Source organism: Onthophagus taurus, chromosome 3 (genome assembly GCF_036711975.1).
Source record: "Onthophagus taurus isolate NC chromosome 3, IU_Otau_3.0, whole genome shotgun sequence".
NCBI classification, from domain to species: Eukaryota; Metazoa; Arthropoda; class Insecta; order Coleoptera; family Scarabaeidae; genus Onthophagus; species Onthophagus taurus.
The window spans coordinates 15,097,991-15,125,842 of record NC_091968.1 but is presented as its reverse complement, the minus strand read 5'-3'; the positions used below and the strand labels follow the sequence as shown (position 1 = coordinate 15,125,842).

The 27,852-nt window shown below is 33.6% G+C and overlaps 1 protein-coding gene across 3 annotated transcripts in view; it reads left to right on the top strand.

Annotated features, from left to right (window-relative positions):
- LOC111417535 (uncharacterized) overlaps nt 1–23,711 on the top strand; it is a 36,482-nt gene extending 12,771 nt beyond the window's left edge. For 2 of the 3 annotated variants that reach the window (XM_071194865.1, XM_071194867.1), the window contains exons 3-6: nt 21,949–22,055; nt 22,661–22,903; nt 22,985–23,199; nt 23,253–23,711. In XM_071194865.1, the coding sequence (XP_071050966.1) occupies nt 21,949–22,055; nt 22,661–22,903; nt 22,985–23,199; nt 23,253–23,583 (896 nt within the window). In that variant the 3' untranslated portion in view covers nt 23,584–23,711. Of the gene's footprint in view, nt 1–148; nt 713–21,948; nt 22,056–22,660; nt 22,904–22,984; nt 23,200–23,252 lie in introns of all 3 variants that reach the window. The other variant, XM_071194866.1, reaches the window with a different exon arrangement.
- The last annotated feature ends 4,141 nt before the right edge of the window (nt 23,712–27,852 follow it).

Sequence of the window (27,852 nt, the reverse complement as noted above, 5' to 3'; positions counted from 1 at the left end):
GGGATTCCCTTACTCCGGGGCGTTCGAAAATAACCTATTGTACTAATAATTCACAGTGCATTGAACTTTACTTAACCTCAGTGATTTAATAAAACTGCTTAATTTGCATTTTATGTAACAATAATAATTTATGTAATTTGAATATTAGCAGGTTGATTGCCGATTACTCCGATCGGAGTGTTTCGGCATTAGTCGGCGACGCTCGGACGGTATGGTCTTCAGTCAACCTGTTAAAGTATGCGCATCATATATTGAAACGCAGATAACCTTCATTCGCGGTTGTGATAACAACATAGTTCCATCTATTACTTCTAAAAACTTTTTATACGAAGTGTTTGTTTTGGTATTCCCAAAAATTTATATAATCCAAAATGCTTACTTGTGAACGTTGTCAAGTATCTTTTACGTTAAAACGTAATCTCGACCGACATGTACAAACTAAGCATGGTCAACTCAAATTTAATTGCTCGATATGTGGGAAATATTTGTCGAGGCAAGATAACTTGGACACACATCAAAGAATAGTCCATGTACCAGTTATAAAACCTAGACGTCAACGCGTCACCGCTACCATCAACTATTGAACATCAATCGAATTTAGAGATGGCGGTTGATACATCATCATCATCACCATCTAGTAAACGTCGTCGAGATTCAACACCTCCACCACTTCCAGCTACCAAGAACAGGGGTCGGGCATGCGAAGTTTGCGGTGAGTTTTTACCAACACTTATGTCGCTTGAAACCCACCTTCGAACGGAGCATGCTGAATTAATCGATAAAAACGTTGCAAAAATTAAGTCTTGCTATAAAAATAGGGTAGTTTGTTATAAAATTAGTGAAGCTCAATCTGAGGATGATATACCGTCATATCTATTAAAATGTTGTGAAACAGTTAATAGACTGATTGAACAGCATCTCAATGAGAATGGTTCGATAAAAGCTCAGATTGAGATATTGGCAAATTTTATTAAGTCCGGGTATGATGATGATGGTAATGAAGAAGTTATAACATCGGAGAAAAATTTTAACACCAAATTTAAAATTATCACTGCAACTACTGTGTTGAATGAGGTTTAGGATGAGATGACTCGCGATATTTTAACTCAAAGCGAGGAGTATCAGGAGCGTGGGTCTGGGTGGGCTTTCCACTCAATATCTTACCTCCTGTTAAACCTTAATAAATTTGAACCTATACCCGGGTCATCATATATTCGTTTACCTCATGAAATTATTATGAAAAAGGCATGCATCAACATTAAAAACATTGAAGACGATGCATGTCTTGCGTGGTGTTTGACGGCGGCTCTTCATGACGCAAATCATAGTCAAGACCGGACTTCGAGTTACCCTCATTATAGCCAAGTACTTAATTTGCAAGGGATTACATTTCCCATTAATTTAAAAGACATTGTTAAAGTGGAAAAATTAAATAATTTAAGTATTAATGTTTACGAATTAGTTAAGAAATCAAAAGGTTATTCAGTGGAAGGACCAATTTATTTTACTAAACAAAGACGGGATATTCATATAAATCTGCTTTATTTATATGAAACCGGAAAGGGTCATTTCGTTTTAATTAAAAATCTTTCGAGACTAATATCAAGTAATATTTCAAAACGCTAGCATTGTATCCACCTATGCGATGGATGTTTAACACGGTTCTCATCAGTCGAGCATTTAATTACACATCAGAGTAATGATTGTAATCATATAAAGACAGTTGTGCCTTCCACAAATTTAAAATCTAAACCGAATTTTTTTGGCTTGCAAACTGCTGAAAATATTTTAGAATTTAATAACTATAAATTCTCTCAGATGGCCCCCTTGTCATATACGCCGACTTTGAATCGATTTTAAAACCGATCGATCATTGTGAGCCACATTCCTCCAAGTCTTTCACGGAAAAAATTGAGATGCATCAACCATATACTTTTGCGTATTATATCGTTTCCACCGTTAATTCCAACTTCAATAAATTTGAAACGTATACGGGTTCGGATGCACCTCAAGTTTTTATCTCTAAATTAATTGATGATATCAAATTTATTTATAATGAATACTTCAAAACCGTAAAACCAATGCTGCCTTTAACGGTCGATGAGCAACGGAATTTCGATTCGGCTGAAAATTGTTTTATTTGCCAAAATCCTTTCACTTCAGATCAGGTTAAGGTTCACGATCATTGTCACATAAGGGGCAGGTACCGTGGGCCCGCTCATACAAATTGTAATTTAAATTTTCAACTTCAAAATTTTATTCCAATATTTTTTCATAATTTTAGTGGTTACGATTGCCATTTATTTATTAAAGAAATGGCCGATGCGGATGAAGATGGGCTTGATGTATTACCTAATAATAAAGAAAAATACATCAGTTTCAGTAAACGGATATTAGTCGATAAAGGGGAAGTGGAGGGGGGCCGCATTGAAAATACTTTTTTTAAACTAAGATTTGTAGATTCATTTAGGTTTATGGCCTCATCATTAGATTCCTTAGCTGGTAACCTTGACGAATTTGATTTAATAAATATACGTAAATTCTTTCCACACAATGATCAGTTTAGATTACTGAGCAAGAAAGGAATATTCCCCTACGGTTATATGGATTCACTCGATAAATTAAACGTAACTTCATTGCCACCTAAAAACGCTTTTTTCAACAAACTATCATTTGAAGATATAACCGATGAGCAGTATTCCCATGCTCAAACTGTGTGGGAAAAATTTAATTGCCAAAATTTAAAAGATTATTCGGATTTGTTTCTAAAAACAGATGTCCTTTTACTTGCTGATGTATTTGAAAAATTCAGACAAGTTTGCTTCAAAACCTACGATTTAGATCCCGCTCATTATTATACTGCCCCAGGACTTTCTTGGGATGCAATGTTGCAATTCACCAAAATTAAATTAGAATTATTGACGGATATAGATCAAGTCCATTTTATTAAGAAAGGTATCCGTGGTGGCATTTCCCAATGCTCTCTACGGTCCGCTAAAGCCAATAATAAATATATGGAAGATTATAACTCCAATTTACCATCAAACTTCTTAATGTATTGGGACGCTAATAATTTGTATGGGTGGGCGATGTCCCAATTTATGCCCGTTTCCAATTTTAAATGGTTACCTGAAAATGACATACAAAATTTGGATTTTAATAATATACCTGATAATTCTGATTTTGGATATATTTTAGACGTAGATATTGAATACCTTTACACGATTTACACAACGATCTCCCGTTTTTAGCTGAGAATTTAATTGCCCCCAATAATCGATGTGAAAGTGAAAGGAGATTAATTCCGAATTTATTTGATAAGAAAAATTATGTGATCCATTATAGAAATTTAAAACAAGCCGTTGCTCACGGTCTTAAAGTTCGCAAAATTAATAGAGTTTTATCGTTCAGACAGTCTGCGTGGTTGAAATCTTACATCGATAAAAATACGGAATTACGTCAATCCGCAAAGAATGCGTTTGAAAAAGATTTTTTTAAATTGATGAATAATTCCGTATTCGGCAAGACAATGGAAAACGTCGATAAGCGAGTCGATGTAAGATTAGTGACCAGTTGGGATGATGTGCATACTGGTAAAGCGGCAGGTAGACCCCGTTTAGGAGCTCGGAGTTTAATAGCAAAATTAAATTTTAAAAGTATTAATGTATTCATGGAAACGTTTTCGGCAATTCAAATGGATCGTCTTCATGTCGTTTACGATAAACCTCTATACGTTGGTTTTACTGTTTCAGAACTTTCAAAATTATTAATGTATGATTTTTATTATGATTTCTTAAAACCTAAATATGGCGAGTACATTCGGTTGTGCTATATGGACACCGATAGTTTCACTGTATTAATTAATTCTGATGATATATATAGAGATGTGAAATTAAATATAAATAAATTTGACACATCTAACTACAGTCCCGATAATCGGTTTGACATCCCCTTGCACAATAAAGCAGTTTTAGGCAAAATGAAAGATGAGAATTGTGGAAACATAATGGTCGAATTTGTTGGTTTGAGGTCGAAGGTATACGCCAATAGGGTTGCTGATGGGCGGATTACTAAAAAATCCAAAGGCGTTAAGAAGGCCGTTGTTAAACATCACATCTCTTTTCAAAATTATTTAGATTGTTTAAATTCCAAATCGGTTTTATTTAAAAAACAAACATTATTTAGAAGTTTTAACCACGGTACCGTGCCATATTGTTCGTTCTTGTTATAGGCGGCAGTAGGTTGTAGGGGGGAATTTTTTGGTTTATTTTTCGATTTGAAGCATCGTTAACGAGATATTTACCATTTTATAACCTCCAACCAAACGCACCCCGTACCTAACCGGTTGCCTAGATGACGTCACCACCACACGATCTGGTAGCATGACGTCATCACCTCGATAACTAAATAAGGCCCTTTTGACAGTTTTCACCCGTGCCATGCTGTTCGTGCTTGTTATAGTCGACAGGGGGTTGTAGGGGGAAATTTTTGGTCTATTTTTCGATTTGAAGCATCGTTAACGAGATATTTACCATTATATAACCCTCAAGCCAAACGCTTTGTGTCTGGATGTAACAAGACCTCGATGAAGTACCAACACCCCTCACTCCGCACCCTTACCCCTAGCCACCCACGCTCCGAACTCCGCACCACAACGGTTGCCTAGATGACGTCACCACCACACGATCTGGCTGCATGACGTCATCGGCTCGATAACTAAATAAGGCCCTTTTGACAGTTTTCACCAGTGCCATGTTGTTCGTGCTTTGTATAGGCGACAGGAGGTTGTAGGGGGGAAATTTTTGGTTTATTTTTCGATTTGAAGCATCGTTAACGAGATATTTACCATTTTATAACCTCCAAGCCAAACGCTTTGTGTTCACATGTCCGGTGGAATGACGTCATCAGCTTGATAACTAAATAAGGCCCTTTTGGCAGTTTTCACCCGTGCCATATTGTTCGTGCTTGTTATAGGCGACAGTGGGTTGTAGGGGGGAATTTTTCGGTTTATTTTTCGATTTGAAGCATCGTTAACGAGATATTTACCATTTTATAACCTCCAAGCCAAACGCTTCGTGTCCGGATGTGTCAAGGCCTCGATATATCGACGATGACGTCATCGTGATAAGGCGGTAACCTCATTCAATCCCCAGCCTAAAAGAGGGTTCTCGGAGAATGCTATGCTGTGATTGAGCCACCCCACCCTGCCCGCCCGCACCCTGCACCATAGCACTCAGCCGGTAAGCCAAACCAAACAAAACAAACAAAACAAAAAAAATCTAATTACAACTAAATGAAGTTGAAAATGTTTACTACCTTTATAATATCTCCTTAATGGTTAGCTAGGATTTATTTAATCTATATACAGTGCTTAAAACAAAATTTAGGATGTTGAAACGAATATTTGAAAATAAAAGCGAAACAAAGGTTTTGCTGTGGTTTGGGTTGGATCTTTAAGCTAATATAATTCCAAAAACATGGTACATTTATTTCCTGTACCCTAACAATAAGTATATATGCTTATATATATATAATATATATACACTGTGTACATAAAGTATGGAATCAATTCGATAAAAATTCGGGGGATATTAACGCCTCTAATTTCTTAATATTACAAAACGCAGACAAAAAAAAATAATGATTGAATTCCGAACACCCGATTATATTGCGGACTCCCCGGCTTATACTTCTGCAGAGAAGGGGGGGGTTCGATTCTTTTTTAAAGGCGCCACCCGTTCCGACAATCCGCAACCGGCACTGAACGAGAAGTGGTAAATTAAATATCGGAATGAAACCAACATAAATTATCAAACACACACACAGAAAATAAATGCAGGTAAGTATAAGATCAATTTGAAATATATTAGAATAAAATAAATGAAAAGAAATAATAACAAAAGAAATAATACTATAATTTTTAAACTTGAATAATAAAAAAAAACTTGAAATATAATAATTAAATGAATCGAAAATCAAAAAAAACTTTTAAATAAGAATTTAATCGGGGCCAAAATTAAACCAAAATAAAAAAAATAATACCTGAACTGAGTTCAAAATACTCATAAACACCCCACAACCCCAAGATCTTGTGTCGGAGTGTGCTTTTCATAAAACACAAAATAAATGTAGTAAAAAAAAATAAAACCCCAATTAATAATTCTCTTACAAAATCAAAGGAAATTTAAAAAAAATCAAAAAAATTAGGAAAAACAATATAAAAATAAATTCTCTAATAATAGGAAAAAAAATTCAATATATCTATTAATCTCCCTTTTTCTTTTTTTTTTTTTTTGTTTTTTCAACAAAAGATTTTAACAAAAAACTTAACTCTCAAAGAAGTTCAGCCAACAAAAAAAAAATCTGACCTTAGTCTTCTGGTTATATCAACTTATTCGAGGTAAATTGGAGATGTCAGCAACTTCCTTCGAGTCCTAGGTAAGTGATAACGGAAATGGATTTATGCCGTCGAATTAATCGAAGTCTTCCTTACAGGTAATCGTGGTTTCGGAGTCCACATCAGAAAAAAAAATGAAACCCCAAAAAAAAAAATAGAATTTCTCTCCCCAAAGAAAAGACCTAGGAATTACAATCCCTCGATTAGATTAAATTGAAAAACAAATAAAATTTAAGATTTAATTTTTTTTTTATTCTGAAAACTATTTAATGAACAAAAAAAAATAAACGCTCACCTCAAGTTCGACGAGGTCTATGCCCAAAATAACGTTTCAGAGTGAAAGTAATCTAACATCCGGAATCAATCCGTAATCAGGAACCAGAACTAATTATTCCCGATTTTCCCCCTTCGAATGATAAATCCGAAATCTTCGGAATGGCAATCGACCCAACAAAATTTTACTAAATCTCAAAAATGTCGTCTTAAGCCAAAAATTCATACGAGGTGGTTCTCACTGGGCGTACGTTTTAAAAAGAGACCGTTTCCCCAAAACTCGTCTCAATATATACCCAAAAAAAAAACTTTAACGTGACGCTTAAATCCCAAGAAAACATTTTATCGTTAACGAATCAAATCTCTCCCAAACAAAAAAATTAATAATAAATTTAATAAAAAAAAATAAACTACAAATGAATTAAAAAAAAAAGGTGTAATTATGAAATTCGAAATAAATTACCAGCGGCCTCTAGGAAGGATTAGGATAAGTAAAGGAAGTAGGAAACTCGAAATCCGTTGCTGAAACAAACTAAAAAAAAATTTTTTTTTTTTTTACGAGTTTAACAGAGAAAAAAAATACATTAACAGATAGTAAAGAATAAAAAAAAAAACGTAACAGTAAAATAAAATTGAAATGTAGAGGTGTCCCAAAATTGAGATACCATGCCTAAGTTGACATTTTAAAATAGGGACCCACATTTTTTTTGTTGCATTTATGGATTATACGTAAATTTTGAGTGTTTTTCATGTAGCTGTCTTCGAAACAGTAGCAGTTAAAAAAATACTCTTACTATTTTATTTGCAATAATAGAGTAAACTACGCTATTCTTTGTTTCTGTGTTAATTTGTGACAAATGTTTAATAATGTAGTGATAACCATAAATTATGTTTTAACCCATAAGCAAATTTAGTGTTTTAACATACTGTTTTAACATTTCTTGTATACCTATATTTATTTTTCTTGTAGAAAAATAAATAGAAGAGATTCTAGAACACAGTGAAGAGGAAGAAAACTAAATATTATTTTTCTTCTTCTTCACTGTGTTCTACAATTTCAATATTAGTTGTAATTGACGATAAAAAATCATTTCTTTCTTCATCATTTTCAAAGCAGAGAAGGCTTATAAGTTCTTGAGGAAAATCTGCATTATTTCTTGATTTTTTGCTATGAAATGATGTTATAATTGGGTCTGATGATATTAAAAGCCTGTTTAAAATGTCTCTATTATTATGTATTCTGGAAATTTTTCTTGAAAAGTCCTCTCTATACCTTCTAAGGTCTTTATTCCTAGTTTCTTGCGCTTCTTCTGAAAGCAGGCCAATCGGGATACTTAATGATTCTATTATTAAGTGGCCATGTACAAGAATTTTATGCACTGCCACGGCATATAATACCAATTATATAATTGATTATATAATGTAAGTGTGTTGTTTGTAAAATTTTTAAATTCAGCAGTGTTAATATTTTCTCCACAAGAAATTGCTCTTAAAATTATAAAAAAATTGTATATAATTTCTTGGGAAATGCCGGTTATTTCTGATGATACATCGAAATATTTAAAAAATTTTCTAGCAGTATTTCCGTCATTACTGGATCCTCCTCCTTGTTTGGGTACATCTACAATTAAACCTAATCTTTTTCTAAAATCTTCTTGGATAGTTTTCTTTCTCTGTTCGAATACTTTGCGTTCTTCTTTTCTGACTTGCCATTTCTTTAATTTTAATCTATACGAAATGTGCAATAGGCATTCAAACATTCGTATCCAACCGTGAAGAACTGACATCCCAAGTTGTAAACAGTTTTCATTTATTGGCAACTTTGCCAGTTTTTCAAAATTATTCATTTGTGATGGTGTCGCACCACAAATGTTGCAGGTTTGAGTTGCAGTATTAGTAACTGCATGAGCGAAATTTTAAGTAATTGAGTACTCATTGTTATCGCTGACCCACTTCGTCGGTTGTAAAGCAGCTATTCTCTCCTCAATATAGGTTTTTTCAGATTTTATACTATCAATATTTTCCTTACAAAATTGAAATCTTATGGGACGGCAATATCTTGTTGAAGAAGGCCTGTCGTTTATCCATATTTTAGTGTGATTTGTACCCGTACTATATATTTGCACAGGTACAAGTGACGTGACAATCATGTTTTCGTCGGAGAATTCCTCTCCAGATTCAAATTTCTGTTTATACCGCGAATGTCCGCCGCTTCCATCAAACCCCCATTTAAAAGTAGCAACCAAATTGTGGATGTCCGGCTGTAATTGATGTAAAATATTTGAACATTGGGCTGTTTGCAACAGCCTACTAATTGTATGGTCTACAAGGTTTTGCAATTCCACTTCAGCCATAATTTCGGTGACTTCAATACCATTTGGGTAACAGCGCTTTTTTGCTTCCAAGACTTTTTCATAGCTTGGATAGATATTTGCATTTCTGTTCTTTGCTTGCGTTCGAAACATGCGGTACTGATCTATCGTGAGCTTTCCATTAATTATTAGTGAGAGAGCTTCGTCTTCAGTGTATGGTGTTATTTTCTCACTTGTAGTTATCCAAGCTGTCGTAATCTTACATGCTCGAGCTGGGGATGTCATCGTTGCCTCTTGAACAATCTGCAGCGAATGTAATAAGTATTTCTGTAGTGAATATGTAAAATTGTAAATACTCAAGTGGTAAACTTAGCACAATTTAGATGTCTCTGTTTGTGATTTCGCAACAATTTAAGCTCGATTAACATTCTATTAATTACTATGTTTGCGCCTAATTCAGGTAATGTGGTTGACTGAAAAGTTCGCAATCATGATAAGTAATCAAATATTAACTGATTTGAGCTTTATAAAACCGGCTCTAAAAATATTTGTTTTAACATTTTCAATTAGTTGCGTGTTCAAAATTTATTATACGTGTATACCACATTTCCTCTTTGTTCGTAATTGTGCAATAATTATAATCCTTTAATATTACTTACCTTTGCTGCATCTATCTTTCCTTCATAACGAAGCTTCATTTGAGTGGCGTAACTTAATTCACATGAACTGTGCAAATTTCGGACATCTTCCGTTTTTCTTCTTTTCGATCGTTCACTGCTATCCAAAAAATCATTTGGCGGACGCCCTTTCGATGTGGACGCTGTAGTAGCAGCATCAACATGAGGATTAGCTACTATTTCTACTTCGGATTGCAGCCAAAGGGCATTTTGATTCAAAAAACGTTCCTTATGTCGGGAACACCCTTCAAATTTCTGAAACAATTTTCCAGCAATCTTTCTAATCCTTCTTGTTGCATTCATCACAATGTCTTCATCATCCTGGGGACACATACGTTGAACTTGCTCAATTAGATAATTGAGTTGGCCGGTTTTTCCTTGTCCCTTCTTTTCCCACATAATATCAAAAATTCTTTGCACCGTGATGGATATTGCCATATTAATAACGGTAATAACAACAAACTCGATAACAATAACAAAAACGAGAACGACAACAGAAATAATAATGAAAACGAACACAAAAAAGACAGAAACGAGAACAAAAACGAAAATCAAAACAGAAAAACTGTAGCGGCGAGAAACAATAAGTATAACACGGTAACACTAAGAACACTAACACTAATAATTAAATAACACTGATAACACAATACAAATCAACCTGTCAAATACTCGTACTAAGCGCTCGTACAGGATGAATATCACGATCGAATAATGTGACAGGTTACGATTTGTTTGTATTACTTATTCAAGGCCTGGTATGATTTGAAGCGATCAAATGCAAAATCAAATATTTGACTTAGAAAAAATGTTTGAAGATTTTTATTTCAAACAATAAGAAATTCTGATCCTTATAAGCATGAATAGACTCATTTATTATTATTATTCATTATTATTATTATTCAATAATTTATGGAACGCTTACATTTAATAGACTGCCTAAGTCTGACGTCACAGAGCTGGGCGGAGCTTATACTGACTCCAAACAATTTCGTTGCTAACCACAGTTGCTAACGATAAACCGCCATAAAAAAATTGAAATTTCATTTAAAAAGTCACTTGGTTTATTTTATTTTAACACTAATTGGCGTTCAAAAGTTCTTATAAAAAATCAAAGTGTTTGTGAATTTCATCCCTTTAGAGGCCGCTAGGTAAGCTTTAGGTATGCTTGAAAATAAGGTGTTAACCAGTAGTAAATACATACAAAATTTCAAATTCTTCGGTTTAATGATAGCCGAAATACAAAATAAAACGTAAATTTTTGGCGCAACTTTAATCGCTCATAGCTCGAAAACAAAACAGTTGCGACCTTATGTTTGTATAAAAAACTTGTGTTATTTTGGCAAGTACTACATCTTAGTAAAGTTTTCCGATTAAAAACTGAACCACCCTGATTTTGAAGTATTATTGTTAACAATAATCAAGAAATGAATTAAGTTTATTTCTTGATAATAATTTTTGTGTCATTGATTTTCTTTTTTATTACTGTGTGTTGGATAGGTATTTTTTAACTCAATAAATATTTCGGACTTATTTGGGAAGAAGGTTACAACAACATGATATCCGAATCGTGACTCTTTTTTAAAAACGCACGGTTAAGCCCGAAAGCTTCTAGTTATACATTTAGTACTAATATTGATTCATAAAAATAGTTATTCTGAAAAATTGTAAGCGATTAATAGTTTCTAAACTAACTTTCAGTATTCACTGTCGAATATCCGTAGACACCACCCTGTATATTAGCCATTTTATTGAAAATGCGCAAGTATGCGCAATTTATTTTTTTGGGAACGAAACGTATAGGCTTGAAACTACATAAAAAAACAAATTTCAACCTGGGATCTTGTGGGACTTTTTTTATAGCACCAATCAAAGTTTAACATTGCAAATAAAATCTGTTTATGAACAGTGTTGAGAAAAAGATAAATAAATCCTGTATTCAAGAAGCTATTACAGTGTTACATAAACAACACATACAGTATAAAATTATAGTGAAATTTCATAAGGGTACAACTTTTAATATGTTTACAATCGTTTCTCAAAATTAATCAAATGTTTTTGGAAATTGATATGCAAAATAAGTGTTAACTTTACATGTCATTTTTATCCAGAGTTGAAGTTAATAAAAAGTGGTTATTGCGGAGTAGCGAGTATTACGATATAACCTAACGATCCCCATTTGCCAAAATATTAAAAAAGAAAATTAGTAAAATCATATTATGGCCAGTAATTTCACATTTCCTAACACTGTGCCTGCCCCCCCTACCGGCCCACGCCTAAATGCCGCACCTAACTGGTTGTCTAGATGACGTCACCACCACACGATCCGGCGGCATGACGTCATAAGCTCGATAACTAAATAAGGCCCTTTTGGCAGTTTTCACCCGTGCCATATTGTTCGTGCTTGTTATAGGCGACGGGAATTTGTAGGGGGGAATTTTTCGGTTTATTTTTCGATTTGAAGCATCGTTAACGAGATATTTACCATTTTATAACCTCCAAGCCAAACGCTTCGTGTCCGGATGTGTCAAGGCCTCGATATATCGACGATGACGTCATCGTGATAAGGCGGTAACCTCATTCAATCCCCAGCCTAAAAGAGGGTTCTCGGAGAATGCTATGCTGTGATTGAGCCACCCCGCCCTGACCGCCCGCACCCCGCCCTGCCCGCCCGCACCCCGCACCATAGCACTCAGCCGGTAAGCCAAACCAAACGCTTTGTGTCCGGCCTCGATGATGACGTCATCATCATAAGACCCGTCGATCCTCATTCAAATTTCCCGCCAAAAAGAGGGCTCTTGGAGAATGCTGCGCTCTGATTGGTTGACTTTAAAATGTGGGCGTGGCCACACCCTCGAAAGGAGGTAGTGGTGGGGATAAAAAGTACTTTTCGACCCCAATGTTAAATCTTATGGGATTTTGGTCCAGAACGCCCATAGCTATACTATTCTCATCTTCTGAAGAATCTGCATTTGACGAAAAATTCTCATCGTGAACTTTCATTAGCATTAATATTAATAATGATAGGTTCAATTACCTCATCTACAATGTGTTTTTTTTCTCTATATTCCTTTTCTATATGTTTACTATGACGCACACAATTTTCCCATATATTTGGAGTTATTGTATTCATAGTCTCAATGCATAAATTTAAAACATTTTTAATTATAAAAGTGTCATTTTTCTTTGCGACTAGATTTTTTAAGTAAGCCCAAATCAATTCGATTGCATTGAACTCGCAGTGCGCCACTGGTAACCATAACAATTTAACTTCATCTCCACGCTTGCGTACGCAATTGTTTTGTAATTGAATCTAATAGGAAAACTTTTTTATTAAAGTACGGTTTAGATAATCATAAAAGTAGTGGTTTCATCTATTTTCCAAATTCATCAACTTCATCGGGGTTAAAACGTTTTTTTTTAATACCCAGGCAATAATATCATCTTTTCACCAAGCAATTGTAGGATTCCGGTATTGGGGATCTAGCATTATGTGATATGTTGCTTGATCTATTGGTATAACGGACTTTGAGGATATTATAGATAAAACATGACGAAACCATTCCTCGTAATGTTGCTTGTTCATTACGAGGTAGTAATCAGTTTTCGCTTTTCTTTCACCTATGAAAACATATGTGTAGAATAATAGTTCTTTGGCCTCCGCGGTAATGATCGAATGTGTCCACGGTTTCTGGAGATGCTTTTTCGACCCATCCTAACTTTTTCGAATTTCCAACCTCCATTTCCATACTTTTCCATATTCAATAAAAAACCTGACCTTTGAGATAAGATTTTCGGATGCTACATTAGAATTATTGGTTTGTTATTTAATTTCTTATACGAAAAATTTAACGGCTTTAACCATCTTAATAGTGTACTCTCCGGAAATGTAGGAATATCGGCCTACAGTGGTAATTTTTAAAAAAGTTCTCTGACAGTAGGAAACTTTTTGTTCATGTAAAAGTTGAATATCATGCGTTTTATAACACTTTAGGAGCTTCTATGTTTCCATATTCTGAGCATTCTTTGCTTATATTTTTAATAGTTCTTTCCGAATACCAACAGCTTGTGCGGTTCGTGCAACAACGGCATTCGTATTTATAGGTTCACCTTTATCTTTTTCTTGTTGAAAAAAATATCTTACATTAGTAATTACTTCTTTGACTTCTTTCGTACAATGCTTAGCCATGTCGCTAGGATTACTTGTATTACGTTTTCGATGACAACGGCGCAAACTTATGAATGCAATTAAAAGAAACTTACTTATATACCCACTGTCTTATCAATATAATTTCCAGAATAATTGTTAACAAATCAACAATAAAACCACACAACGAGACCTTGACAAATAACGGATGGTGTCCCCATAACGTATAATTGACGATAAATTTTTGAAATCAAATTCCATCTTTTGCAATTAATGTCTGGATGCCATAAAACGAAATATAACCAAGTTTTACGTCAAATATCCTCAAAGTACCAAAGTTAACGCAAGAAGTTTGTTAACCGTTGCAGGTAAAGTGGTCTTTCTGAGCAATGTACAACAAAAGTTGGTTAAGATAAAATGTTTATTATGCTAAATTATAGTGATATGCCAAATTTTATTAATTTAACATATCGTTATGTTGTCTCAGAGCGAGTAACACGCAATTGCGACTGTGCGGCATTTATACGAGAAAAACAGTGGTTAAAAGTGTACCTAATAGAGTGAAACTGTGCAAGTAGTTAGAGAATAGTACGGGGTTCATTTTCATGATGCCAGCTTTCGATAAAGCGCAGCTCAATGATATAAAATCATTGATTAAACAATCCATTAAAGAATCGCTTTCGGACGAAGAGATACAAACCGCGTTGCTAGAAAAAGTGGTCACATGTATTGAAACCCGGTTTGAGAAAATCTTGTCCAAGTATAGTAAACAAATCGGCGATGTAGAACGAGAAAATATAAAACTCCAAAAGGATATCGATAGTCTCGAGCAATATACGAGACGATCAAATGTTAGGATAATTGGATTGGAGGAAACAGCCGATGCAAACACTGGTATTGAAGTAATGAACATTTTTAAAGATAAAATGGGCGTCAATTTACCACCTGATGCTATTAAATGCGCACATCGGTTGGGTCAAAAAAGCAAGAACCCTAGATCCGTTATCGTGAAGTTTGCCCGTGTGGATCATAAGAACTTGGTCTTAAGGTCTAGGAAAGAATTGCGATCTACAAAATTGGTGATCGTAGAGGATCTTACTAAACAGAGACATCAACTATATCATCTGGAGCGGGAAAAACTTGGAAAGCGTAATGTATGGACATTACGAGGATCTATCTACTGTAATACAGGCAATAAGAGAATTAGAATTGATGGTGTTTCTGATCTCACTGAGGCAACTTGTCAACAGATGGCAGCGGTTCTTGATACGAACGATAATACAGGTACTAAGAAAATTGGAACAGATGGTGTTTCTGATCTCACTGAGGCAGCTTGTCGACGGATGGGAGCGACCATCGATACGAATGAAGTCGGCACGCGCGTCTGGGCTACCAGGAATAGACCTAAATAAAGAGTTACGCTGTCAATGTTTGATATATACACTTAGGTACTAATTTCTTTTTCCAATACCCTAGCCGTCGGGTCGCTGCGTACTGAGCAACTATCGTTCATACTTTATTTTTAAATTTATACTTTGTTTTATTTTATATTGTTTGTTTTTTGCTTAGTACTACATTTGCTCTGAACTAGTTAGTCAAATGGCCGCAAAGGGATTAAAAATAATGCACTTAAATGTTCGTTCTTTAATAGCCAAATTTAATGATTTTCTTAATTTAATAAATAGTATTCAAGCTGATATAATTACATTATCCGAAACTTGGCTAACCGAAGCTGTTAATTCTGAGGAGTTAAAAATAAATAATTTTAATTTGTTTCGCAAAGATCGTAATGCTCGAGGTGGAGGAGTAGAAGTTTATATTAAAAAACAACTTAATGCTACATTAATTGGTACTGATGTTGTAATTGAGCAATTATGGTTAAGCATAAAGATTAATAAACAAGTTTATGCAATAGGGGTAGTCTACCGGGCACCTAGAGTAGGAGTAATAGAATATTTGAATATTTTGGAGAGCACAGTCAGCGAAATTTTGCCAGTGGTCTCCAAAATGGTTATATTGGGTGATTTAAATATCAATTGTCTGCAATTAGAAACTCGTGCATCGCGTAGTTTAGTGGATTTTATGGAGGCCTTTAGTCTTTCTCAAGTAATTTCCACCCCACAAGAGTTACATCGTCATCATTAACATTGCTTGACATTATGATGGTATCTGACCCTGAATCAGTAATCGACGTAGGTGTTGTATCTTCGGATGGGCTATCGGATCATGAAGTAATATTCTGTACACTAAACGTTGATGTGACCATTAAATGTCTACAATTAAGTACGTTCAGGAGCTACAAAGAGTTTGATTATCAATCATTTTGCAGTGATCTTTACGCGATTCCTTTTTTTGAGATTTTTGACATACCTAACGTCAATGAGAAGGTGTCATTTTTGACAAATAGTATTTTACAAGTAATGCAGTGTCATGCTCCGATGGTCACGAAAAAGCTTACAAATAAACAAAATCCGTGGATTACTGACATTATTAAAATAATGCAAGATTTACGTGATAAAGCGCACAAACGTTTCTTAAACACAAAAATTAAAGGGCATTATGAATACTACAAAGATCTCCGCTATTATGTAAATCAGTCAATTCATAGGGAAAAAAAGCATATTTCCAGCATCACCTTAACCAAAATATAAAAAATCCATGGAAAGCTTTGAATAATTTAGGTGTAATCCAAAGGATAAAAAATGAACTGCCGGTGAACTTACAAAATCCCGATGATATCAATAAATATTTCTTACAAGCTTCACTTCCTGTGCATCATGTACATCCTAACACCTACAGATACTATATGAGCTGTCGACGTCTCTTGAATGTTTTTGAGTTTCAATTGGTGTCTGAGGACCAGGTGATGATGACGATTAACTCGATTAAGTCGACCGCTACCGGCTGGGACGGGCTGAATATAAAGGCTGTGAAAATGTGTTGTCCTCATAGTTTGCCGCAGCTAGTAAATATTATAAATACATGTATTGTTGATGGGAAATTTCCTATCGATTGGAAAAGGTCGTTGGTAATACCTGTACCAAAAAAATCCAACCCCGTAATTTCGGACTTACGACCGATCAGCCTGATTCTCCTCAGCCTGACACCGATTCTCCCTGTTTTGCTAAGGTGTGTGAAAAACTATTGTGGCAACAAATGAATCAGTTTGTTTCGTGTGAGGATATTTTGTCTCAAGTACAGTCGGGTTTTATATCGGGGTTTAGCTGCACCACAGCACTTTTGTGTGTAGTGGATGATATTTTGAGGGCTGCAGATGACAATAATATAACTATCCTATGTCTTATAGACTACAGTAAAGCCTTTGATATGATCGATCATCAGCTGCTTTTTGCTATATTGTATCACAATGGTGTTGGACCTAAGGCATTGAATTTGCTTAGTGAATATGTTGCTGGGCGAGAGCAAGCCGTGAGCCTAGGTGGCAGTAGGTCAGATTTTCTGGTATCTACTTCTGGGTGTCCACAGGGGTCTATATTGTCACCACTGTTGTTTTCTATTTATGTTAGAAGCATATCAACCTGCTTAAAATACTCCAAATATCACTATTATGCTGATGACACCCAGATTTATATATCGGGTAAGGAAACGGAGTTGGATAAGTTATGTGGTCGGCTTGAGAATGATTTGTCATCGATATTGGATTATTCCCAGCGACATGGACTACAAATTAACAGTAGCAAAACCGAGCTTATTGTATTTGGTCCGCGAAGGCTTAGAAATAGAGTAAAGGATAGGATTAAGATAACACTGAATAGAGATCGTTTAGAGGTAAAGGAAAAAGTAAAAAATTTGGGAGTTGTGCTAGACGAGGCTTTGAGCTTTCGCGACCATATAAATTTATGTCTAAAAAAGGCTTTTATTCACATGAAAAAATTATATAACATGAGACATTATCTTTCCCGAAAGTTGCAAATCATGCTCTGTGATTCCTTAGTCCTGTCCCATTTTAATTATGCCGATGCACTGTACTCTCCGTTCTTGACTTCTCAGCTGCGAGCGAGAGTGCAACGAATACAGAATTCATGTATACGCTTGATTTTTGGTTTGAGACGGAGAGATCATGTGAGTCATAAATTGGAGGAGCTTAATTGGCTTAACATGCATAATCGAAGAACAATGCATACTATTGTTCTCTTTTATAAAATAATTGTTACGGGTGTGCCTCCTTACCTAACTGATAAAATCCGCTGGCGGTCCGATGTACATACAATTAATATGAGATTTAAGGGAGCATTATCACCTCCGTTTCATAAGACAGAACGTTTCAAAAATAGCTACACTTACCAAATTTTTAAGTTATACAACATGTACATTTTCGGTGCGGGTTTTCATCCATCAGCAATTTCGGTGGGCTCAATTAGGTTAGCCATGTTTAAAAAACTGTTTCGCGCTCAATTAACAAATTCTTGATTTAGCTAAGAAAAAGAAAATTTGGCTTTGTTTCCGTAATTAAATATGATTTTTGTGCTGTATCCTTGTGCGATCATTACTGGTTGGATTATGGGCGCATGGAAGATCAGCTTTTTTCTGCTGAATGCGCACCATACGGTTGCTCTATTATAATTTCAATTTTGTTTTTAATTTTGTTATCTTTAAGTTCTTGTTACTATTAAGTCTTTTTTTTTTTGTATTTCTTTTCTTTTGTACTTGTTTTCAATGGAGCAATAAACTATATATTATTATTATTATTATATAAAAAGAGATGAGTTTTTTCTTGAAAATTTGTTTCTAATATTCCGTTTTACAATAAAAACAAATGATCTGAGTGAACTAACAATTATCATTTGATAGCTTAGTTTTAGCCTATTGTCAAATATGTATTAATTGATCATGTTTACATTACAACATAAAATATTTATAGTGCATTGCTATGGATTGGCGAACATTAGTTACAATGCAACTATAGTTACAATAAAAAAACAATTAAGAGAGTTGTTAAAAAATTTTCGGAAACGGGCAATGTGGAAAATAAAAGGAAGGAGAAAACTTTTAGATGAACATGATGCGGGATCGATTGTTGCAGTAACGAACGCAATGGATTACGGTAAGGTGTCGTTAAGAAAAAGGGCAGTTCAAGTCGGTATAAGTAAATCCCATTTACAAAGAATTTATCGAGAAAATAAAATATTGCCGTATAAACCAAAATTTAACCACACTATCGAATTAGGTAATGAAGCAAAACGTTTAGATTATTGTTTGTGGCTTGGGTACACAATTTTGAAAGAGAGAACTTTTTTAAAAAACATAATATTTTCGGACGAAGCATCGTTCTCTAGTAATGGAGTGGTTACATCACCAAATTGTCGATTCTGGTCAAAGACTAATCCTCATATCGCATAGCTTGCAAACGCCAGTATTCCCAGAAAGTGAATGTGTGGTGTGCTGTTTCGTGGGACGGTGTTATTGGGCCTTACTTCATAAACGGCAATTTGAATCAACACCGACATTTGGAAATACTAGAAAATTGTTTATTTAATTATCTTCACGGCGTGGATTTAGAAAAACGCAATAAATTATATTTTCAACAAGGTGGTTGCGGCCCACATTAAATTAAAAATTATTTAAATACGTTATTTGGAATAAAATGGATTGGTAGATATGGTCCGCAACCATGGCCGCCAAGAAGTCCGGATTTATCTATTATGGATTTTTATTTTAAAGTGTACACTGAAAATTTTAATAACAATTTAGACCGTTTAAAACAAAATGTTGAAACTGTTATTAGAAAAATTCCGTTGGACCATATTAGAAAAAGCTATAAACAATGTCGGAAAAGTTTTGAATTATGTGTTAGTGTTAGTATGTTAATTTAGTTTAGATCAAAAATGTTTTGTTAATCTTATGATTTAAAAATCTGCGTTTTGCTTTTATATCCTAAATTAATAAAATTCGGCATATCGCTATAATTTAATATAACAACCATTTTATCTTAGTTAATTTTTGTTGTACATTGCTGAGAAAGACCACTTTACCTGCAACGGTTAACAAACTTCTTGCGTTAACTTTGGTACTTTGAGGACATTTGACGTAAAACTTGGTTAAATTTCGTTTTATGACATCCAGACTTTAATCGCAAAAGATGGAATTTGAATTCAAAAATTTATCGTCAATTATACCTTACGGGGACACAAGCCGGGGCACACGTATATTGTTTAAAAATTTGTTGTTGTTTTCATTTGTGTAAAACCGTATATAAATCCACGAATAACAACAGTGATACCGCAAATCTAGCAGAGGGTTAACACTGTTTTGTTTTTGAGCTATGCGCGGTCAAAATTGAGCCAAAAATTTACATTTTATTTTTTATTTCGGCTATAACTAAAGAGAAGAATTTGAAATTCTTTATGTATTTACTACTGGTTAACACCTTATTTTTAAGCATACCGTAAGTTTCCCTATCGCCCACTAAAGAGATTAAATTCACAACCCCTGTGCATTTGTTATAAGAACTTTTTAACACCATCGAGTATTAACATGAGAAAATATGAGTTGTAAAGCTCATTCTTTAATGGTACTTTTTATCTCTTTAGTTTTTTCCTACAGTTAATAGTTTTCGCGTAAAAAAATAAACTATCCTACAGTGCGCTACTATTATTAAAAAAAAATTTAATTTAAACATAATTTTATTTGTAAAATTTGTATTGTGATTTTGAGTATACAGGGTGTATCTGAATGACTACAACAAACTTCAAGTGGTGATTCTTTAGTGAATTTTAAGGGTACTTTGATATATGAACCATTTTTTTTATGCAGATGGTAAATACTTTTAAAAAAAATTTACATAGGTAGATGAAAGTATCCTAAAACTTTTTGTCTCTCTAAAATTTTTCCAAAAACGACTAATTTTTGAGAAAAAGAATAATAAAGTAAACACTGCCCGTTAAACAACGAGGTTGTTGATCAAAAGTTGGAATGAATTTTTATTGAAAAAATCTTAGTTTAAATGTCAGTGTTTTTCTTACTATTATCATTATTTTTCAAATAAAGTTCTATCGCATTTACGCTCGTTCACTCGACGTTTCACAATTTTAAATAAAACAATAATAATAGTAAGAAAACCACTGATATTTAAACGTCAAAACTATTTCTGACAAAGATTGCAAAGCCTACTAAAATTTTTTCAATAAAAATTCATTCCAACTTTCGATTAACAACCCTACAGCTTAACAGTTAGTGTTCGCTTAATTAATTTTTTTCTCAGAAACTATTACCTTTTCGAAGAACATCAGAGAGGCAAAAAAGTTTTAGAATATTTTCATCTATCTAAATAAAATATTTCTAATGTATTTATCACCGTCATAAGAAAAATCTAGACCAAAATTGAACGGGGATGGTTATGTTTAGTAACTTAGAAGAGTAGGTTGAAAGTACAAATAGGGTCAAAACGTGCCCTATTATGAGTTAAACATATTCCCCAAATTTCATTTTCCTAGCGTTTATGGTTTTTGAGAAAAAAAAGTTAAACCAAAATTTTTCGCCATTTTTGGAGGGGTGTAGCTCCTTAGGGGAGCCGAACTCGCCCATGGTTCATATATCAAAGTACCCTTAAAATTCACTAAAGAATCCCCTTGAAGTTTGTTGCAGTCATTCAGATACACCCTGTATAACTCAAAATCAGATGTTCTTCATTCCATATCATGTTAATAAATAAGAATCAGTAGTTTTCACAGCATTTTATATCACCGTATACGCTCGAATCTAAGACGCACCCCATTTTCATGAATGATTATAATAATATTACAATAAATATAATGCGGCTTAAATTCGAATAATATATAATACATCAAATTGTACCAAAATTTTCCCTCTCAACCCAACCCATAGGTGCCGAGTGAGTTCATTCAGGTTTAGAGTGAGATTAACTCGTTCTCCGGTTCCGTACGCCGCGTCTGAGTTGCATCCACGCAGACAACGTTTATGATAGTCTGATTTGGTGTCGATGTTATTGATTTTTTGTTTCTAAACTAGCCGTTAAGCACGACTGCGACGCCATTCTGCTTGTTAACCGTTCCATTGTAGACTAGTCGATACCCTTGTCCTAGGTCTATTTACAAATAGAAATTCGTTTTCTAATAGTAATTTGTCGAATTGTATAATTAGTAATTGCATTGTTTTTATCTTCAGATAAAAGTATTAGTTATTATCCGGCCACTGTTAATTCTATAAGCAAGACGGCTTCCGCTGCTACTAATGACCGTACAGAAGATATCGATGATATGGAAAACATTATGGTAAATAAGCTAGGGTAGATTAGCTGTAGTCTATATAACTTCATCTAACTATTACGTGCTCTGTAATTATTAACATTGGACTCGGGATTCGGAGCATATTACAAAAAAATCTTTTAGAACAAAAGTTGCAGCAAATTTTTACTTAACAAAATTGCTCTCTTTCCTTTTGCTCTCAGATGAACAAAAATCGAGAAGAATACGAAAATATGAAAGTTAGATGAATTTGTAGTTTTATAAATTGTTAATGGTAACATTTAATTAATTGCCTCATTTTCTAGTAAACTTATAACCGTGCACAACTGATTTCAAACAAGAGAACTTTTTGAGACGGTTCCAACAATCTTTTAGCACAAAATTTCAAAAAACTATTACCTACAACTAATAATCATAACGATTTTTACATAAAGTGTAGTCTTGCATATCTACAAAAATACGAATATATGAAAATTAGATGACTTCGTTGTTTTACAAGTTGTTAGTGATAATACACGGGATTCGGAGCATGTTACAAAAAATCTTTTAGAACAAAAGTTGTTGCACATTATAAAGTTAACAATATTGCTCTGTGTTACTTTTGCTCTATATGTATGTATATATTTAATTAGATTTTATGTACATCTGAACCGGAACTGCTAGAATGGGAGACTATTAGTGTTAAAGCTATACAAGGAGATTTATTAAATAAACTCGTTCCGGCTGGTTATGAGCAAGAAGTTCCAAGATATATAGGGAAAGCTTTTTATGACAACGAGTGGATTATCTCGTCAGTGTACCAGCACGGCGATAGACGAGCTGGCTTAAATCATTACGGGAAGGACAATCATAAAATAATTGAAAATAAGTTCCAAGTATGTTTGACTTACATTAAGTTTGATTATTCGTTATAACATTGTCGATTACAAAAATTATTATAATATTTTATCGTACAGATACTAAAGTGGAAATCTAAATTAAAGAAAACAACTGGTGGTGGAGTACCAAATCAAAATTGGCATAACCACTTCAATATTAGAAAAAACCTATGCACACCTTCCAAACCAAATTCAATTTCACTAATAGATGTAACTCCTATTGAGCTCAAATCCGAGCTTTCAAGTATAGAGCTTAATTTACCAGGGATACAAATGGATGAATATGTTGAATGGTGACTAATTCTCATAATAAATAATTTTAGTAAAGATCACTTTTCTTTTTTAGGTTCATAGCTGTGATAGTTACAAAGCTTTCAACCCAATCTCAACTGCAGTTGGACCTATTTTCATTATCCGATGAAAAGCTTTTGAAAGCAGTTCAAGTACCTCAAAATCACCTCAGTTGGGTTGCATGGAAAAATATCATATCAAAACACAAACCAATTACTGTACATATAGGAGATGATACTGGAAGTAATAGATTACTTCTTGAGGACACTAAGTATAATATAACACTTTATATTAAAAATATTTATAATAATAACTCAGAAGGTTGTATTTGGTCGAAAGAAAAGGTAACGTTAAATAGGCAGCTATGTTTACCATGCGAGTCATAAAGTGCTTAAGTAATAATTTACCAGTTGATAAAAGTTTACCTTGTAATTATTATTGATACGAAGTTCTCGTTAACAAATATCAGAAATGTTAATGTAATGTGTTTAAATATATTCAAAAACTAATCATATTTATAGTCTCATTTTCTACTAAACTTATAATCGTGCGCACCTGATTTCATACATGAGAACTTTTGAAGACGGTTCTAACGATCTTTTAGGAGAAAATTTCATAAAACTATTACCTACAAATAATAATTACAAGGAGTGTTACACTAAACTTAGTCTTAAATATTGATAATGGGGCATGCTGGCTCAGCGTGTTAGCTCTCAAGTTAACATGCAGACGTCCAGAGTTCTCAAATCACGTTGCGAAAGCACGTTCAGTCGCCCCCCGTCCTTCGGAGGGTACGTTAAGCCGTCGGTCTCGGTAACCAATCGTCAATCTCTGGTTGTCGTTAGCACGCATGTGTTGGAGGCTCGACTTTATAGGGAAGAAGAATGCGCGTGAGCGAGTACATAGTTTGTCATGACGAGCTGAGTCTAGATGTATGTGGCAAACTATTGGCACTATTTTTTTGAAAATTTACATATAGCGTTTATCCGAGGTGCTCGTTTCAGCTAAAATATATTCAGTTTTCTCCAACTCTCCGGTTATACCGGATGGACCCCAACTTCGTTATTTTAAATGGAATGTACCAATTGTTATTGAATTTTCGAGATATGTTTAGAGACGCAACCTTTCATAATAAAAATTATTTTTCGAAATTACACTCTAGTCCGGCCAACTCTAAGGAGCGGCTCTTACTATGTTGTATGGACGTGCTAAAGGCTTATGCGGCAAGCAGAACCTTATTACGCCGGCTTGGATTTAGGGAGCAAAGTTAAATGAAATTAAACTTAAATAAAAGAAATCAAGTTAAATTTAAATAATACATTTTATGAATTAAAATCTAACCAAAACAGTAGGAAAAAAATAAAATATAAACTAAAATTAATAATAAATGAAAAGTTGTAATCTGTACTTTTATTGGTTTTTTTATTATTTTAAATTCATAGTCTAATATGTTTCGACATCATCAGAGACGTCACAAAGGATGTTTTAAATCAATTTAAACTATTTTTACCTGTAAAAAATTCTCTTCTAAATAGAAGTTATAATAAAATGAAGTTAAAATATGTATTACTTACTGCGTCAAAATTATGATGTAAAAGTTAACATTCAAATCTAGTTAAAGTGATTAACGTTAAACAAAACAAATTAAAAACTTCCAACTGAGGCGATGCGCATTTATCACCATTAAACAAAATGGTTTCCGAAACTTGTTATTGAAGAGAGAGAGAAACTTGCAGATCAACGTTTTTTGTGACCTCTAAGTTATATTATAATACAGGTGCGTAATTATGAAAATGTATTGAAAAAATTTGAATGCAAATTTTTAATTGATTTTATTATATTAATTAATTTTTTAAGTGTCAATTATTTTGAATATATTTTAATAATAATATTTAATATTTAATAAGTTAATAATATTTTGTAAAGAGGGTGGGGGTGGATAATAAAGTGTATTTTTAACTAGTTTTAATAAAGGGGAGTTTTTAGATTTGTAGGAAAAGTAGGAATGAAGGGAGATTACATTAGTCCTCTGCATTTTAGGGGAAAGGATCTATTTATTTCAATGAAGAAAATGATGTTATTATTAAAAATTAAAAAATTAAATTAATGAAAAATGGCAAAAGATTTAAAGTTGCCATTCAAATATTCAAACCATGGAGTGGATAAATGTTAAAGTGGGATCTTAATAACGTTTTCTGTGCGAAAAGTGTACACGGGCCAAATACACTAGTCCTCTGCAGTTTGGAAAAGGTTATTGTTTGGAAATGGGGAATGGGTTGGACTCAAATTAATAAACAGAATTAAAGTTGAAATAAATTGGAACAAACAAAGTTTAGCTACAAAAATAACTCGAAAACTGTATAATGATGAACAACAAAACAAATTTTATTCTAGTAATTTTCCTGACCTTACTTGGAAATATTTATAACCAAATTTAACTAAAAACATTAAAAAATCTAAGTTCAACAATTACAAAACTGATCAATTTAATAAAAAGAACAATAAAAAGAAGAATATCGAATTGTACGTAGAGGTTCATACCAAATCAGAAAAGGCTAAAGCAATTAGTTACATTCTTTACGAGTTAATATGAAAAATAAAACATTAACGACTTACTAAGGGTTAAAGCGTTCATATTGAGAAGAGTAATCCGTTAAAAAGTGTAACACTTAAATTTAATCCGATCGAATAATAGTTATTTAATAATTATTAATTAAACAATTTAATTTAAACTAAAGAAATACCGGAGTCTCATACGAACTTTCCACTGAGACTAAGAAGAGAGAGATCCACTGAGAATTAGGTTGCCTCGCCGAAGAAATTAATGTAAATCCAAACCGAACTGCCTGAAACTGCGCTCCTCCTGTAGGAAATAAACACTACACAAGTCTGAGAACACTTTAATTTATCCTCATGAAAAAATATATGTATACAGGGTGTATCTGAATGATGTGCCCAAACTTCAGGGGTGATTCTTTAGGCAATTTTAAAGGTACTTTAATGTATGAACCGTGGGCGACTTCGGCTCCCCTAAGGAGCTACACCCTTTCAAAAATGGCGGAAAATTTTGGTTTAATTTTTTTTTTCAAAAACCATAAACGCTAGGAAAATGAAATTTGGGGAATATGTTTAACTCATAATAGGGCACGTTTTGACCCTATTTGTACTTTCAACCTACCCTTCTAACCTACTAAACATAACCACCCCCGTTACATTTTTGCTAAATTTTTTTTTATGCAGATGATTAATACATTAGAAAAATTTTACATAGGTAGATGAAAGTATCCTAAAACTTTTTTGTCTCTTTAAAATTTTTCCAAAAACGACTAATTTTTGAGAAAAAACATACTAAAGCCAACACTGCCCGTTAAACAACGGGGTTGTCGATCAAAAGTTGGAATGAATTTTTAATGAAAAAATCTTAGTAGGCTTTGCAATCTTTGTCAGAAATATTTTTGACGTTTAAATGTCCGTGTTTTTCTTACTATTAATATTGTTTTTCAAATTAAGTTTTGAATGAAGTTCTATCGCATTTACGCTCGTTCACTCGACGTTTCAAAATTTCAAATAAAACAATAATAGTTAGTTATACAATAAACATGAAAGTGATAAAACAACCTTACACATTAAATGTTGATGATGTAACAATGCAATTTAATAATAATCAATCACCTCAAAACAGAAAGCATAGTTATTTATTTCCAAATAATCTACGTTGTATAATAACAGGACCTTCTAACTTTGGTAAAACAAATCTGATAATTAGCTTATTACAGGATCCTAATGGACTATCATTTAAAAATGAGTATGTGTATTCAAAGTCATTGTATCAAAACAAATATGAATATTTGAGAAAATTGCTGCAGCCTATAAAAGGTTTAGGATATTATGAGTATAGCAGTAGTGATGACATAATGCATCCTTCTAAAGCGAATGAAGATTCGGTTTTTATATTTGATGATGTAGCTGATGCGATAAACAATCAATTATTCGTGATTATTTTTGTATGGGACGACATAAGGCAATAGATAGTTTTTATTTATGTCAAAGTTACACACATATTCCAAAGCATTTAATACGTGATAATGCAAACTATTTAATACTTTTCAAACAAGATAATCTAAATTTAAAACATATTTATAATGATCATGTAACAACCGATATGAAATTCAATGTCTTTAAGAAAACGTGTTCAATGTGTTGGAAAGATAGATTTGGATTTTTTGTAATCAGTAAGGAGAACGATATGAACAATGGTAGATATCGTAATGGGTTTCATTACTATATAAAACTGTGATTGAGTGTATGTTACTATATCAGTGATGTTAGTGACACGAACAGGTGGAGAGCTGCATTACCGGGCTATCAGTTCTGTGGACCGGGGACAAATCTCATGAAACGCTTAGCACGTGGAGATCCTGGTATTAATGACCTTGATAGAGCATGTAAACGTCACGATTTAGCCTATACACAATACACAGATTTACACAATCGACATAAAGCAGATAAAGTATTAGCAGAAGAAGCATGGAAAAGAGTATTAGCGAAAAATTCATCGATTGGTGAAGAAGCTAACGTATGGTTTGTTACTAATGCGATGAAAGTAAAACGAAAGTTAGGTTTCGGTTTGAAGAATCCGAAAAAGTATCGGTGTT